At 47.1% G+C, this 16,823-nt stretch overlaps 2 protein-coding genes across 6 annotated transcripts in view; both read right to left on the bottom strand.

Annotated features, from left to right (window-relative positions):
- MTMR1 (myotubularin related protein 1) overlaps positions 1-16,823 on the bottom strand; it is a 66,737-nt gene that overhangs the window by 20,126 nt on the left and 29,788 nt on the right. For all 5 annotated transcript variants that reach the window (XR_009698870.1, XM_061177867.1, XM_061177864.1 and 2 more), the window contains 6 exons: positions 14,004-14,105; positions 13,602-13,685; positions 12,442-12,591; positions 11,442-11,630; positions 2,088-2,273; positions 1,431-1,637 (listed from right to left, as the gene is read on the bottom strand). Coding sequence is in view for 4 of the 5 variants with exons in the window: in XM_061177867.1 (XP_061033850.1) it covers positions 1,431-1,637; positions 2,088-2,273; positions 11,442-11,630; positions 12,442-12,591; positions 13,602-13,685; positions 14,004-14,105 (918 nt within the window). In the remaining variant the exon portion in view is untranslated. The remainder of the gene's footprint in view (positions 1-1,430; positions 1,638-2,087; positions 2,274-11,441; positions 11,631-12,441; positions 12,592-13,601; positions 13,686-14,003; positions 14,106-16,823) is intronic.
- LOC133081607 (uncharacterized) lies at positions 3,835-5,600 on the bottom strand. Its single transcript, XM_061177868.1, has 3 exons — positions 5,487-5,600; positions 4,428-5,368; positions 3,835-4,311 (listed from the first exon to the last, which is right to left on the bottom strand). Exons 2-3 carry the CDS (start codon positions 4,902-4,904, stop codon positions 4,096-4,098), a joined length of 693 nt encoding a protein of 230 aa, XP_061033851.1. The 5' UTR covers positions 4,905-5,368; positions 5,487-5,600; the 3' UTR covers positions 3,835-4,095.

Here is a 16,823-nt window from a genome sequence, read left to right as displayed (position 1 = left end):
GTGGGATAAGTAACAGCACGTTTCTATCAATGGAAACGATCAAGGGGAGAGGGGGGATGGAGGCAGGAACCGCCCGTGAGCTGGATGACGGGACAGGTGGGCAAGGACAGAAATTGGCTTCAGGTAGGAGCTCATCCACAGAAACTCGAGGGAAGGAATAGTAGACGGACCCAGCGGGTGAGTGACTGCAGGCCTGAAACCCCTGCCTGAAGGTTGGCTGTACCCTCAATAGCTGGGTGACCTTGGCAGATAGCTCATACTCAGTTTCCCCATCTATCCATGGTAGCAGCTGCCTCGCAAGGTCACTAGAAGATTAAAACTGGAGGATACACGTAACTGAGCACCACTGTGTGTCCGGCACTGTTGAAGTCCTAACCCTCAGTACCTCAGAATGTGACTGCATTGGGAGAGAATCAAATCCTTAAAGGCCCTAAGTTGAAATGAGGCTGTTCCAGTCTGACTCATGTTCTTATGAGAAGAGGAAGTCTGGACACAGAGAGACACCAGGGATGTGTGTGCACAGAGGAAAGGCCACGTGAGGACATAGCAAGAAGGCAGCCGTCTGCAAGTCAAGGAGAGAGCCATCAGGAGAAACCAACCCTGCCAGAACCTTGATCTTGGACTTCCAGCCTCCAGAATGATGAGACAATAAATTTCTGTTGTTTAAGCCACCCAGTCTTATGGTACTTTGTATGGCAAAATCTTGTACACCAATGTTCACAGCAGCATTATTCACAATCACCAGCAGATGGAAATAACCCAAGTGTCCACCAACAGGTTAATGGATAAACAAAATGCAGTATATCCACACAATGGAATACCACTCAGCCATGAAAAGGAATTACTGATAAAATTTGATAGGTTCTATAACATGCATAAACCTTGAAAACATTGTGCTTAGTGAAATAAGCCTGTCACAGCAAGACAAATATTGTATGAGTCCACTTATGTCAGTTATCTACAGTAGGCAAGTTCAGGGAGATGGAAAGCACATTAGTGGTTGTCAGGGGCTGGTGGGAAGAGGGGAATGAGGCATGACTACTTAATGTGTACAGGGTGTCCTTTTGGGGGTGATGAAATGTTCTGGAACTAGATAGAGATGGTGGTTGCACAACACTGAATGCACTAAATGCCACGGAACTATATACTTTAAGATGGTTAATTCTATGTTATATGAATTTTACCTTAATTCTTTACAAAAATAAAGGCATACCTACATGGGAAATAAAAAAGATTGCCCTGCCAGGAACATACAATGCTGAGGTCCATGGCATTCTCTTATGGCAATTCAGGTCTCACACGGAGCACAAAGCCGTCTCCTGTGTGTGTGTGTGTGTGTGTGTGTGTGTGTGTGTGTGTGTGATGCGTGATTCGAATATGCATATGATATAGCAAAATAATGAAGCGTGCACCTCACTGTCTCAACTTACCAGTGCAAACCTATGTCCAAAGCTTATCCACTCCTTTTCTATGAGAGCCTCGAATCCTTTAACGGTGCGGTAATAACTGTCCAACATCAGCATGGCCAGAGACGTCAGCTGGGATGTTCGGTCCCAACCGTCACTGCAGTGCACCACCACCGAGGTTTTCCCAGATTCTATTTTATCAGCAATTCTTACTGCCCCAGCAAGAAGCATCTTCAGAAAAGAAGGCACATTAAACCAGGCTACATTTAATTTCTATTACAGCAAAAAGAATTCTGTGGAGAACACTGGAAGTTCAGGTCAATGAACCAAACAAGAATGCAATCAATTTAAGAATCACTAGGAAACGTTAGTAACCGGAGGGAAAAAAGAGAAACTTACACTAAGAAAAAACTACAGTAGTAAATAGGGTCCTTTATCAAAGGGCCACAAAGTACTTTAAAAACCTGATCTGAGGCAAGCATTATCGCTTTCTGTTACGTCACAGAAGCCCCCCCAACAAAGACCACAGTTTGGATGCTGCCCATGGAAACTATGAAAGCCCAAGTACACAGCAAAGATGCACTCATTTGCAAGGCTAAGAAACCACCCAGATAGACAGACAGCCAGACAGCTTTATGGCCCAGCTGCAGAGAAATCTTAAGCAGAAAGCACGTAAAGTACCCGAATGTACTCCAGCCAGTGCGTCCCGTCCACGTTGGACAGCCACCGTGCCTCGTCGATGGCCGGGTACGCGATCTCCTTCAGTTTTCGCAGCGACTCTCTCATCACGTGAATGTTGTGGATCTCCAGGAACACGAGTTCTGCGTTTGGGTATGCACTTTCACTTTCATAGCCCCCACCCTTTGCCTGTGAAAACAAAAGATATATGTCACTTCATCTGAGTTAACTTTTCTGTTCCTTCTAGTGTTAACCAGATAGAGACCATTAAAGAAGCGACAAACTCATCTGTTTATAATAAGCCTCCTACATCCTTGTATGAGTTTCCCATGGCTGTTGGAACAAAGTACCACAATCTGAGTGGCTTAAAGTGACAGAAATTTCTCCTCTCTCAGTTCTAGAGGCTGGAAGTCCAAAATCAAGGTACTGGCAGGGCTGTGTTCCCTCAGAACCCTCTTGGGGAAGATCCTTCTTTGCCTCTTCCAGCTTCTGGTGGCCCCGGGTGTTTCTGGTTTATAGATACGTTAATCTCTGCCCCATCTTCACATGGCCTTCTCCTTGTGTCTGTATCTCTTCTATAAGGACACCATTCAGACTGGATTAGGACCCATCCTAATTCCATACGACCTCGTCTTAACTTGATTACATTTGCAAAGACCCTATTTCAAATCAGGGCCACAGTCATAGGTGCCAGGAGTTAGGACTTCAACACATTTTTTTTTAATGGAAACACAGTTCAACCCACAACAATCTTCCATCATCCATCATCAGTTTTAAAAACGATTAACAACTGGATCTTACACAAGGCGAATTGGGTTTTAAAACGTTCTACCATCTATCTAAATAAAAAAGTTGTACTGAGGACTTCCCTGGTGGCGCAGTGGTTAAGAATCCGCCTGCCACTGCAGGGGACACGGGTTCGAGCCCTGGTCTGGGAAGATCCCACATGCCGCGGAGCAAGTAAGCCTGTTCGCCACAACTACTGAGCCTGTGCTCTAGAGCCCACGAGCCACACCTACTGAGCCCGTGTGCCACAAATACTGAAACCCACGCACCACAACTACTGAAGCCCACGCGCTTAGAGCCCGTGCTCCGCAACAAGATCAGCCACCGCAATGAGAAGCCCGCACACTGCAACAAAGAGTAGCCCCCGCTCACCGCAACTAGAGAAAGCCCGTGCACTGCAACGAAGACCCAACGCAGCCAAAAATAAAAATAAATAAATAAATATTAAAAAATATAAAGCACTACCACAAAACTTCTATATAAAACAATTTGTAAATCCCAAACAGTGAGATTTATTTAAGTAATTTAAGTAAAATAAAATGCAAGTGTAACAAAAAAGAGGGATATGGCTCACCCCTTGGTAATCTCATAACAAACTCTGGTCTACAATTAGCTTATATTTTGCAGAGGTCAACATCCAAAACACATCTGTTATGAGAATATAGAGAAATTGAAATCCTAATACATTGCTGGCAGAAATTTAAACTGTACAGTCTCTGTGGAAAAAAGTTTGATGGTTCCTCAAAAAGTTAAACACGGAACTACCATCTGGTCCAGAAATTCCAACTCCCGCACAACTAAAACCAGGTATTCACATGAAAACTTGTACACAACAAATCATAGCAGGAATATCCACAACAGGTATCAGGTGGAAGCAACCCAAATGTCCATCAATGAATGAGCGGATAAACTGTGCTGTAACCCTACAATGGACTATTTTTCAGCCACACAAAGGCACGGAGTACTGGTACACGCTACAACACGGAGGAACCGTAAAAACATCACGCCAAGTGAAAGCAGCCTGGCACATAAAACCACACAGTGTATCATTCTATTTATATGAAGTGTCCAGAAGAAGGCAATCTACATGGAAAGTAAATTAGTGGTTGGCAGGTGTTGGGGACAGGGGTTGGGGAGAGTGGGGGATGGGCGGCGACTGCCAGTGGGCACAGGGTTTCCATCTGGGGCCGTGGAAGCGCTCTGGAATGAGACAGTGGTGACTGTCTCACAACACTGTGAACAGACCAGAAGGCACTGAACTGTAAAGTGTGGACTGGTTTCTGGGGGAGGAACAGAGTGCTGGGCTTTGAGCGGTGGAGCCCTCTCGGGAGCAGGGCGCACAGCTCTGGAGCACGGAAGAGGGGCAGGGCGGCAGCTCTGGGGACGGCGTCCAGGGCTCAGGGACAGCGTGTGTGGTGAGGAGAGCAGTCACGTCCAGAGCCTGCGGAAGGCCGACATTTAGGGAATGCAGAGCAAAAGAGACTGAGGAGAGCGGCCAAAGACTGGAGGATAAAGAGAAAAGGGAAGAGAGTCTTTCAAAAAGGAGAGGGTACTCACTGTGTCAAAAGCTCGCGAGGTCGTGACAAGAAGGTACTCGGTGGCCTTACCGTGAAGAGTCCAGGCCAAGACGGGCACGGGGGCAGGGGAACGGTGGAGCCAGCTGCGAGGGGACGGGGACGGTGACTCCGGGGAGGGCTTATCTGCACAGCTGGGACAGACTTCACAGGAAGGAGTGGGCACAGGGGCAGGGCGTCGGGGGAGGACACAGCGGGGAGGCCACCCTAGTTTCCGGGGCGTGGAGGTAGGGACAGGGTGGGAGGGAGTTCCCGTCTGAGGCTGGGTGTGTTCTGTGCCAAAGGGTCGAGGACGAAGGGCGTGGGGCAGGGCCATCCAGGAGAGAAAGAGTTGTAAAGGGCTGACCCAGCCCCTGGAGGGCCCAGGGGAGGCAGGGAGCCCAGCAGGAGCCCACGGCCCGGGGCCTGAGCCTGGGGTCCCGCTCGGCGGCCCAGGTGTGGGCCTGGGGCGGGCGGGCATGGAGGCGGGGGCAGGGGAGTGTGCCCCGAGCCCGTGCCACAGCCATGCCGGGGGACCGGAGCCCAGCCACCGGGGGCGGAGCAGGGGCCGAGGACCTGCTCGAGCTCAGGAGCCGCAAACACAACTGGCGGGGAAAGAAGAGAATGTCGTCATCGGGTCTGGATGCACCCGTCCTCTGGCCGGCACAGGATGACGTGAGGCGCTCTCACTCAACAGAACACTCTCTGAACACAAACTGTGGCCAAAGCAGCCTAGAGCTTGGTCCTGCCTGCGTGGCAGGATGATGTTTTCATAAACGATATCCTTGGCGCCCACTGAAGACACTGCTGGCCGAGGGGTTAAAGGCACAGGCTTTGGTGGCACGGAGCGTGGGTTCGTCATCCCAGGTCTGCCACTCAAGTAGCTATGGGTCCTCACCATCTCTCTGCGCCCAGCTTTCTCACCGGAAAGACTCCAGGGGCTCACTGTGGGGATTAAATACTAACTAAATAAACGATCTTAATGAAAGCTAATCCGTGCGAGGCTCGGTGCGCGCCCCCCATACTCGGGCACTGATGTATTATGACCTCCCCCAGCACCTACCTCGAAAAGTCCCAAGCTGGGCAGGGACCCCGTCCCGCTGAGGGAGACCTGAGGCTGGGGCACAGGCCCCACGCCCAGAAAGCACTTCAGCATGGAGGGCGTGCGTGCTCAGGGCTGGTGTTAACCAGGAGAATGTAGTTAAAGCCAGTTTGTTGCCTGGAAACTGATTACTAAAGCTCCAAACAAGACAAATGACAATCAGAAAATGGGATCATGGGAGAAAATGAGCGTAAGTGCCTACTCCATGCTAGGACAGAGAGCAGGCACCCGGAGGTCTGGAGACAGAAGAGGGGGAAGGAGGGTGAGAAGGGGCCCCACCCATACCCCAGCAGGGACAGGGGGAGGGGGCTCAGAAAGTTCTGGAAGACTCGAACCTGCTGGCCAGACCTCTCTCTATGGGGGCAAAGCAGGGTTCCAGAGGGAAGCCAGCGATGTTGGGACACTGTTCCCCACTGGCCCCCAAGTCCCCAAGGATCAGCTCATAGCAGCAGTGGCGGCAGGGCCATCCTCGACCCTCAGGGAGAAGAAAGCCTAACACCCCTTGGGACGGAGGCAGCTGAAGGATGGACTCCGGGTTCATGATTTCAAGCCAGCTGCTCAGCGCCTGGTGAAGGCCCGCCGGGATGCCGATCCTAGGCAGCAGGGAGGATTCCCAGGTGAGAAAAGCAAAGCCTCAGAGAGGGCTGGCAACTCCCAAAGGCCAAAGGCAGCAAGTGGCAGGACAGGTTTCCCACGCCCCCAGACTCCGAAGTCCACACACCTCCCCCTGTTGCAGACTGAGCGTTTGAATCCCCCCAAATTCCCATGTTGAAACCTGAATTGCTGATGGGATGGTGTTAGAATGTGTGGCCTCTGGGAAAGATTAGGTGATGAAGGAGGAGGCCTCACGATGGGATTAGTGCCCTTCTCGGAAGAGACGGCACAGAGCTTGCCCTTTTCTGCTCTGGCAGTGTGAGGACACAGCAAGAACGGGGCTGTCTACAGCCAGGAAGCGGGCTCTCACCACGCACTGAATCTGCTGGTGCCTTGATCTTAGACTTCCAGCTTCCAGAGCTTTGAGAAATAAATATTGCTGTTTATAAGCTACCCAGCCTATGATACTTAGTTACAGCTGTCCAAGCTAAGACACCCCTCCCCCTAGTTCTCTCCTGGACACTCCTCCTCTCCCGGCATCTGGGACCTCTCCCTCCCTCTCTGCGGTCTCCTCCCGACCACCTGGAGCACCCTTTCCTTCACTGAGTTCCTCTCTTACCCTCCACAGACAGCATTTCAGGCGGTCTGGTGCCTGGCCCCGCTCACATGACCTAGGCTCCTTAGGTAACTTCATCCACTCCCCTCCAAGGCTGCAACCTCCACTCGACCTCCAACCTGACCTTTTTCTGAGTTCCAGAGCTTTATCGTCCCCACACAGGCTCCTCAACTGCAACAGGTTAAAATGAAATTCCTTGCCTGCATGTTCACTTTCTCAAGAAGAAAGCTGACCTGAAAACCTCCATAATGGAGTCTGGACTTTTGAATTAACATACAATGCCACTCACCAACAGGTCCTCCATTGAGAGATGACCCTGCCCACCAGCCAGCAGCTCTTTGTTCCAGTCGGGGAGCAGCTACTGTGTGACGGCCCAGTTCTGGGGATCCAGCTGTGCTCAAGATCCTCCAGTCCCTGCTACCACGTGGCCTATGGCCGAGGGTCAAGACGCACACTGAATGAGGAATCCGCCGTGTGCCGAGGGCCACAGAAAGGAAAGAGCAGAGCGCCACGGCACGGGAGACTTCCGCTCATCTGGAGAGACCGCCCTGGGGAAGTGACATTCGAAGTGCCATCCGAAGGACGGGGTAGTGGTTAGCTACGTGGGCAGAGGCTGGGAGACGACACTGGGATATGCTTAAGGAGCTGAAAGACACCTGTCATAGCTGGGAGGTGGGCCTGGGAGGTGTGGCGAGGCCGAAAGGAAAGAGCCCGCTGCTTGGAGGGCTTCAGAGCCCTGTTCAGGAACTGGATGTCACTGCCTCAAAGCACTAAGGGCGCGCACAGAGCTGGACCTTTAGAAAATCACTCTGGCCATGATGTGGAGACAGGATTGAAGGGAACCTCTACAAAGTACCAGCAAATGGATCCAGCAGCATACTAAGGAAATTATACATCATGACCAAGTGGGATTTATCCCAGAAACGTAAGGGGGTTACATGAGTTTCCGAGGCCTGCAGTAACAAAGTACCACAAAGCAGGTGACTTAAAACGACAGAGATTGATTCCCTCACAGCTCTGGAGGCTGGAAGTCCAAGATTGAGTTATTGGCAGGGTTAGTTCCTTCCGGAGGCTCTGGTTTCTGGTGGCTGCCGGCAATCCTGGGGGCTGCTTAGCATGTAGCTGCATCACTCCAATCTTGGCCTTCATCATCACATGGCCACCTTCCCTCTGTCTGTGTCTCTACATCACCTTCTTATCAGGACACGAATCATTGGATTTAGGGTCTACCCTAATCCAGTCTGACCTCATCTTAACTAATTACATCTGCAAAGACCCAATTTCCAAATAAGGTCACATTCTGAGGTCCCAGATGATCATGAATTTGGGGGAGATGCTATTCATTCCACTACAGTAGTCAACATACAAAAATCAGCCAATGTAATACACCACATTACCAGAATAAAGGGGGGGAAAAAACACATGATCATCTCAATTGATACAGAAAAGGCCCCTGAAAATCCAATACCCTTTCATGATAAAACCATTCAACAAACTAATAGAGGGGAATTTTCTTAACCTGATAAGGGCATGTATGAAAAACCCTCAGCTAATATACCCAGTGGTGAAAGACTGAAAGCTTTCCCCTTAAGATTAGGAACAAAACAAGGATTCCTGCTTTCACCACTTCTATTCAACATGGTCCTAGAGAGTAAGTACCCTGCTGGCTGCTAGATGGGATTCTGCCAGATTCATGAATTGCCTAATCAAGCCAATTAGATCTTCAAAAAAAAAAGCAAAACATGGTACTTGAGGTTCTTGCCAGGGAATTAGGCAAGAAGAAGAAATAAAACACATGCAGATTGGAAAGTAAGAAGTAAAACTCTCTCTACTTGCGGATGACATGATACATATAGAAGAGCTAATGGGGACTTGGACAGATAACTATCCTTGTCTGGTTCCTAGACACATACACCACTATAGTTAACATCATTCTAGACATGCAGTTTGGCGTCCTGCTCCTGTCTCCTCTGCATGGGATAAAATATAATGCACTGCCCTTGCTCTATTGGATGTTTAGAGATTGCCTCTGTGAATGTAGCTTTTCTCATTTTTTTTTCTTTTTTTATTTCCTGGGGACAGTACTACTGTGGTGACAGGAAGTACGCAGAGACGGAGAAAGACTGACAGGGGTCGCTGATCCGCCAGGCGTGAGGAGCAAGGCGAGCTAATTAAGCATGACTCCCCGCGGTAGGCTGACAAATGCCGCCTTCCCCCCTCCCCACAAAGATATCCACACCAAATCCCCGGCAACTGTGAATGTGACTTTTTTGGGGGAAAAAAAGGGACTTTGCAGATGTGATTAAGGTTCTTGAGATGAAGTGAGAATACTGGGTTATCTTGGGTGGGCCCTAAATGCCATCCCAAGTGCCTTTGGAAGAGAGAGGAGGAGAAGACCCAGAGACACAATGAGGGGGAGGCCGTGCGAAGACAGGGGCAGGGACTGGAGGGCGGTTGCCATGTGCACAGAGGAGCCACCAGAAGCCCAAAAACGCAGGGAATGGATCTCCCCGGAAGCCTTCAGAAGGAGCACAGTGCTGCCAGATCCCGGAACTGTGCGAGAATAAATGTGTGCTGTTTTAAGCCACCAAGTTTGTGGTCATTGGTTCAGCACCTCAGGAAACTCACGCGCTGCCCATCTTTCTCCCCACCCTGGTCCTCTCCCAGCTTCCCCGACTCAGTAGCTGACACCACCACTCACTGCCAGGCCAGACCCCGGGGCAGGGTGGGGCTAGCCTCTCAGCATCCTATACTGATACACCCGGCACTGTGCATTCTCCTCACCCAATTTCAATCCTTACGCAGCCCTCTACATGAGACACTGTCACCTCCCCTGTTACAGAAGAGGCTTCTGGAGAGGTTAAGTAACTTGCTCAGGGTTCTATCGAGCACTAAGTGGCAGAGCAGGGAGGAAACCCCACATGTAACTGAACACAAAGCTGAGGGTTCTCACTACCCTGTCTCTTAGGCTGGTCTGGATACACTGAGGTTTTGTTACCTGGGAGACAGCCAAGAGGGGATGCCAACCAGACGACGGGATGGAAATCCCATCTGGACCTCAGGAGGGATCAGAGCGGGATAGAAACTTGGGTGGCAAACTGAACACACAGGGAGTGTTGAGAATCAGGGCACTGGAGGAGATGGCCCAGCGAGATTGGGCAAAGGAGAAAAGAGGACCCCAGACTGGGTTCCAGGCGTGCTGCCATCTGCCAGTTGGGAAGAGGGAGAGGAAGCAGTGAAGGAGGCTGAGCCGGCCAGGGTGCAGAGAGGGAGTGGTCCAGGGCAGAGATGTCATGAGAGTCAAGAGAATGGGGCCGTCCACTCCGGGTCAGTAGCAGAGATGGCGAACTTGACCCGAAAGCTTTCTCTGGGACAGGCACCCAAGCAACCTTCACATCCACTCCAGGAAGGAGGTGTGCTGCCACTCCCAGTTCAGATGAGGCGATCGTGGTCTAGAGAGATGCAGTAACTGCCCACGGTCAGGTACAAACAACCACACTGCCTCTACGCTCCCGCGGAGCACGCTGGACACCCCCCGCCACCCCGCCTCACGGTGGGGGCCGCTTGGCAGTTTGTGCACCTGGCCCATGGCAGGCACGTGCCTCAAGGGCCATGGGCGCACCTGACGGCTTGTTTGCTCTTTGAAGTAGGAGGGAAGGGCTCCTCCCGAGAGTGAGACGGGGGACGCAAGACGTTGGCTCTTTGGAGATTGTGGTCAACGATGGAATCATCAGTGAGCAAAGAAGGGGCACAAGCTGCCAAGAGAAACAAAGACCCCCAAGCACTGCTTAGGGGGACATGGCGGGGGAGCCCTCAGACACCCCCCTTCTTGCCATTCTCGTGAATGACATGCTCTGGCACACCGCTGAATGGGTCCCGTGCTGTCTAGAATGCCCTGCCCGTCTCTTCCCGCTGATCATCCAAAGCCAGCTCAAATGTCACCTCCTCTGTGAAGCCTCACCCAGCAGCACGAGCTCCCCCAGCACACTGAGCTGACACCTCCTACATGCAGCCTTGTCTGTCCTGGTGTTTCCCCCAGCACCTTGTCCCTAGTACATGCTCATTACGTGTTTATTACCCGAGCATCACCTTACAGGTAGGCGTGAGATGGTAAGGGCTGTCCCCACCATCCTCATACCTGAAATTCCTTGTGGAGGGGTCAGGACTCTGACTGCCAGAGGCCTGCCTGCAGGACCACACTATCAGCAAGTCATTTGTGGGAAACAGAAATGACGCCGTTCAGAGCCCTTCCCGTTGGAAAGCGGGTACTGGAGGCTTGACCGCACAGCCTGGGCCTCTTCAGCTGGTGGGGATCAGATGGGAGCTGGTGGATGGCAACTTTGTGTATCTGCCTTGTTTCACATAGCTGACTCCATTCTAACAGAACTTCAGGCAGATATGAATTAATCAAGTAATCACCATAGTTCACAGGTTAAAGGGACTTCCAAGGGCCTCATGATCCTTTCATTAAAATACTTACTAGATTCTCTAGGCGATCATTCTCTTTCTGGGTCTTTACTTAATTAGTTCAGCAGACAGGATTGTGGAGGGGCAATGAGACGACAGGATTCCCGAGGGCTAGGGACCCAGGAGGCCCAGCTGTGGGCTACCCCGCAAAGAGTCCACCTTCACTGGGCTATTTGAACGGCATGATGATTTACAAACAGTACAGAAGAAAAACTTCTGTAGCAGTATCGATAATGTACCTTGTTGGTGCTGGCGACCTTGTTTTGCCGGGCATCAAAGATGATGAGTTTGTGAGCCTGCGCATTAGCATCCATTATCGTTTGCAAGTACTTCTCATCTTCCTTGCAGCGTTTATCATTGGGACCCACAAGTGGCTGGCTGCAACGGGTAATCGTTGCCTGACTTTCTGGATGAATCCATGACAACACCTAGTGTTTGAAAACCATAAATATTAGTACGGTCCTAAAATAATACGTGCTCTAATGACCAGGTAGTGAAAACAAGTTCTCTTCTCAAGCACAGATGCTTCTGCATATTTTCCTCAAAGGGGAGGAGTCAGCCTGAGGACAGCGTGATAGTGGCCCTGGGACTCAATGTTTGGGTCAGGCTGAAAGAAGTCTGACTAAATGAGCTCTAAGAATCCCCGTCTACCTTTAAAATTCTATGATTCTAAGAAAACCAGAGACTAAGTCAAACTATGACTGACATCAAGCCCCATTTCTATTTGATTGACTAGTTTTATTTTGTCTCCTAATTTAAAAACACCTTTGGATCTCAACAGTGGCATATGTGGCCGTATGAGGACAAAGTAAAATATACAGTCTCTTAATGAAATCTAAAGCTAAGCCCCCAAACCTCCCATTTTCCTCCAGCAGCCAAGTGACTCAGGGTTATACCAGAGCACAAACTCGGGGCTCAAAAACGTTCGCTCCCTGCTTCTCTGTGGTGATAGAATCCTGGGTGTACACATATATCGAAACTCATCAAATTGTATCCATTAAACACATGGAGTTTTTTTTATATATCAACAAAGCTGTTTAAAAAACTTCACCCCCTGCTGGCTGTTGTCTACTTTTGCAATGGTGCCCCTTCCAGTATAGGTAGAGCCTTGCACTCAGTATCTAAGAAAGAATGCATTTTCTCGAGGATGATTCACTAAATTTTTTCTGTCTTGCTTTCTTCCATATTAGATCGAGTACAGTATATATTTATATCTAAATGACAATGTTTATTACTTACCGGGATTCTGCCTTTTGCTCGAAACGCTGCCACTTTTGAAAGGTCATCATCTTTTACACTAGTTGGCACGACAATGATGGCGGGGTAGGTGTCACAGAGCTCATAATTACTGTTTACTTTGGATATTTTCCAACTCTCATTTGGCAAGCCCTGCAGGGTGTCAGAGGAAAGTCAGGGGGCAGAGAGGAGCACACTTTTACACTTTCAAAAAGTACTAAGCGTGAACCACATCCATTTCTTCTTTTCTTTTCTTTTTTTTCAAAAATTTATTTATTGATTGTTTTTTTGGCCATGGCATGCGGGATCTTAGTTCCCCGACCAGGGATCAGACCCGAGCCCCCTGCAGTGGAAGCGCGGAGTCTTAACCACTTGACCACTAGGGAAGTCCCCATTTCTTATTTTCTACTAAAATCCATTTGTAATTCATTGTTCATTGCCACTTAAAAGTTTAAATACACATTTATTTAATATAAGCCATTTCCTACCTAACTCATTTTTTAAAAAAAACCTAATGAAGCATAATTTCCAAACATACTAAAACATGAAAATTGTATACTTGAATCCCAGTCGTATGCATTTCTTGTCATGTTTTCTATAACGAACGAGCATAGTGCTGTTCCTAAAAATACCCACGGAAGTCATTTAGAGAAGGAGAAAGTTCTTAAAAATGTCTAAAATAAGGAATATAAAATGACCATACCAAATATAAGGTGCAGGCAAAGAGTAAATGTCATGAAAATAATGTCTGATTGGAGTATCTTCAAACTAACCACGCACTGAAGAGCTTCTAGGCATAGGGACACCTCATCGGACCGCTGTAGCCATGCCATATACTTAAAATCGAATTTAAACCATTGGTTTTGATCCTTACTCATCAATTTGCTACCAAAATATCTAATAAAAATCATCTGGCTGTTTTGGTTTGTCAACCCCCGTCCCTGTACTCCACTTGCCCTCTGGAAAAAGGAAGAACAAACAGCGCCATAACCAAAGGTTTGGTATGGGGAGAACGGACATCCAGAGCTGAAGAACCCACAAACTAGATGAGTTACACCCATGGACAACATGTTTCAAAAGGTTTCTTCTCCACTACATTTCTACCCTTTTAGGAAAAAGATGCTCAACCTATTATTTTCCGATTGATAAGCAACACACTTTACCTGTCTTTTATATTCAGATACTGGATCATAAACTTTCCATCCATTCACTGGAAATTTTTCTTTATAGTTGAATGCAAAGAGTGTCTGGATACAAAACCACAAAATACATATGTCAGCATTTCTTTGCTATGTCATATGCCCACTATTAAAGCTTTTCATTCAGTTATGAGCTGAATGTATTAAGATTCCTACTTTAATCTGTAAATTCTGAAGCAACAAATTGGCAGTTTTCTTCATCCTACACAGAACTGACAAATTTTAAATATTCTAATATTAGTTACCAACAGAGAGAAAAGAGACAAAGGAAACCTCTGGAAGAAAGAATAGTTAAACATGAAATTTTTAGACCTCCACGAAGGCATTTAGGCCCACACATAAAAAGATTTATTTTGGTGTACTTACCTGCCCATTGGAAAGAGGAAATGCATGTTTGTTGAGGTTTTCAAATATCCCTAGTTTACTCTGTTCTTCTTGTTTATAAGCAAGTCGCAAGTTCCTCATATCCTGTTAAACAATTAGCAAAACTCGTTTATTCAACATGTACTGAGTACCTATGAAGTAGACACCACGCTACGAAGAGATAAATAAAATATTTTTATTCATTTCTCATGAAATATAGTCGGCCCTCCCTATCTGCAGGCTCCACATCCACAGATTCAACCAAGCACGGATCGAAAACACTGGGGGAAAAAGTTCCAGAAAGCTCCAAAACACAAAACTTGAATTAGCAGAGTGCCAACAACTACCTACGTAGCACTGACATTGTATTAGGTATTATAAATAATCTAGAGATAATTTGAAGTACACAGGAGGATGTGCGTAGGCTGTATACAAATACTAACGCCATTTTATATAAGGGGACTTAAGCGCCCCAGATTTTGGTATTTGCTGGGGGGAGGGGGGTGTCCTGTAACCAATCACCAGTGGATACCAAGGCAATTCGCAAAGCACCTCCAACAAGATAATAAAAGATAAAGTGAGGAAATTGGAACAAAGGGGACATGTTGGGGAAAAACCTCATCAGACGGAACCAAGAATAAGGTTAGTACATAAAAGACATGCCATCAACTCCTGTGCACTTACTTGCTAAAGGTGTGCCATAGAATCAGTTGTGGGCTTTAAGCTGCTAAAAGAGTCAATTACGGAATTCACACCATCCATCAAATAGAAATGCGACAGAGGTTTCTCCTCTGAACTCATAGCAAGGACTCTGTGTCATGTATGGCCCTCAGTGACTTCCTTACAGAAATTATAATGCTGTTTCTCAAGATCGGTTTCTGAAAGCACCCTGCCATGCGAGCTGCTGGCCCAAAGCTCAAGTGGAAGTTGTCAGGAGCAATGCCAACGAGGTGGCTCTGACGGTGCAGTTTCTTCCAGGGACTGATCTGAGCACTACCCCCTGACCTTTCTAAACCTACATCGTTAGCTAAACACAAAAATCTCATTCTTCTTTAACCTTATATCAGATTTGAAAATAAATATGACCACAAACAAATTAAAGCAAGAGCAATTGGGGAAGTGAGGAAGTTATTGTTGTGATATTATTTGTAACAGCGAAAGAATGGAAATACTAACCTAAATGTCCATCAATAAACAGGGTCTGGCTAGAGACTACTACAAGCAACTATATGCCAATAAAATGGACAACCTGGAAGAAATGGACAAATTCTTAGAAATGCACAACCTGCCGAGACTGAACCAGGAAGAAATAGAAAATATGAACAGACCAATCACAAGCACTGAAATTGAAACTGTGATTAAAAATCTTCCAACACACAAAAGCCCAGGACCAGGGGGCTTCCCAGGCGAATTCTATCAAACATTTAGAGAAGAGCTAACACCTTTCCTTCTCAAACTCTTCCAAAATATAGCAGAGGGAGGAACACTCCCAAACTCATTCTACGAGGCCACCATGACCCTGATACCAAAACCAGACAAAGATGTCACAAAGAAAGAAAACTACAGGCCAATATCACTGATGAACATAGATGCAAAAATCCTCAACAAAATACCAGCAAACAGAATCCAACAGCACATTAAAAGGATCATACACCATGATCAAGTGGGGTTTATCCCAGGAATGCAAGGATTCTTCAATATACGCAAATCAATCAATGTGATACACCTTATTAACAAATTGAAGGAGAAAAACCATATGATCATCTCAACAGACGCAGAGAAAGCTTTTGACAAAATTCAACATCCATTTATGATAAAAACCCTCCAGAAAGTAGACACAGAGGGAACTTACCTCAACATAATAAAGGCCATATATGACAAACCCACAGCCAACATCGTCCTCAATGGTGAAAAATTGAAACCATTTCCACTAAGATCAGGAACAAGACAAGGCTGCCCACTCTCACCACTATTATTCAACATAGTTTTGGAAGTTTTAGCCACAGCAATCAGAGAAGAAAAAGAAATAAAAGGAATCCAAATCGGAAAAGAAGAAGTAAAGCTGTCACTGTTCGCAGATGACATGATACTATACATAGAGAATCCTAAAGATGCTACCAGAAAACTACTAGAGCTAATCAATGAATTTGGTAAAGTAGCAGGATACAAAATTAATGCACAGAAATCTCTAGCATTCCTATACACTGATGATGAAAAATCTGAAAGTGAAATTAAGAAAACACTCCCATTTACCACTGCAACAAAAAGAATAAAATATCTAGGAATAAACCTACCTAAGGAGACAAAAGACCTGTATGCAGAAAATTATAAGACACTGATGAAAGAAATTAAAGATGATACAAATAGATGGGAGAGATAAACCATGTTATTGGATTGGAAGAATCAACATTGTGAAAATGACTATACTACCCAAAGCAATCTACAGATTCAATGCAATCCCTATCAAACTACCACTGGCACTTTTCACAGAACTAGAACAAAAAATTTCACAATTTGTATGGAAACACAAAAGACCCCGAATAGCCAAAGCAATCTTGAGAAAGAAAAACGGAGCTGGAGGAATCAGACTCCCTGACTTCAGACAATACTACAAAGCTACAGTAATCAAGACAGTATGGTACTGGCACAAAAACAGAAATATAGATCAATGGAACAGAATAGAAAGCCCAGAGATAAACCCACGCACATATGGTCACCTTATCTTTGATAAAGGAGGCAAGAATATACAATGGAGAAAAGACAGCCTCTTCAATAAGTGGTGCTGGGAAAACTGGACAGCTACATGTAAAAGAATGAAATTAG

This window comes from Eubalaena glacialis, chromosome X (assembly GCF_028564815.1).
Source record: "Eubalaena glacialis isolate mEubGla1 chromosome X, mEubGla1.1.hap2.+ XY, whole genome shotgun sequence".
NCBI classification, from domain to species: domain Eukaryota; kingdom Metazoa; phylum Chordata; class Mammalia; order Artiodactyla; family Balaenidae; genus Eubalaena; species Eubalaena glacialis.
Note: the sequence above shows the minus strand (reverse complement) of the source record. Positions and strands in the feature narration are given on the sequence as shown.

Excerpts from the sequence above, each read along its gene's own strand:
- LOC133081607 (XM_061177868.1), bottom strand. The coding sequence starts at position 4,904 with ATGCCCGCCCGCCCCAGGCCCACACCTGGGCCGCCGAGCGGGACCCCA. Across the intron at positions 4,312-4,427 it reads CCTCGCGAGCTTTTGACACA|GCTCTGGACGTGACTGCTCT; the intron begins GTGAGTACCCTC and ends GGCCTTCCGCAG.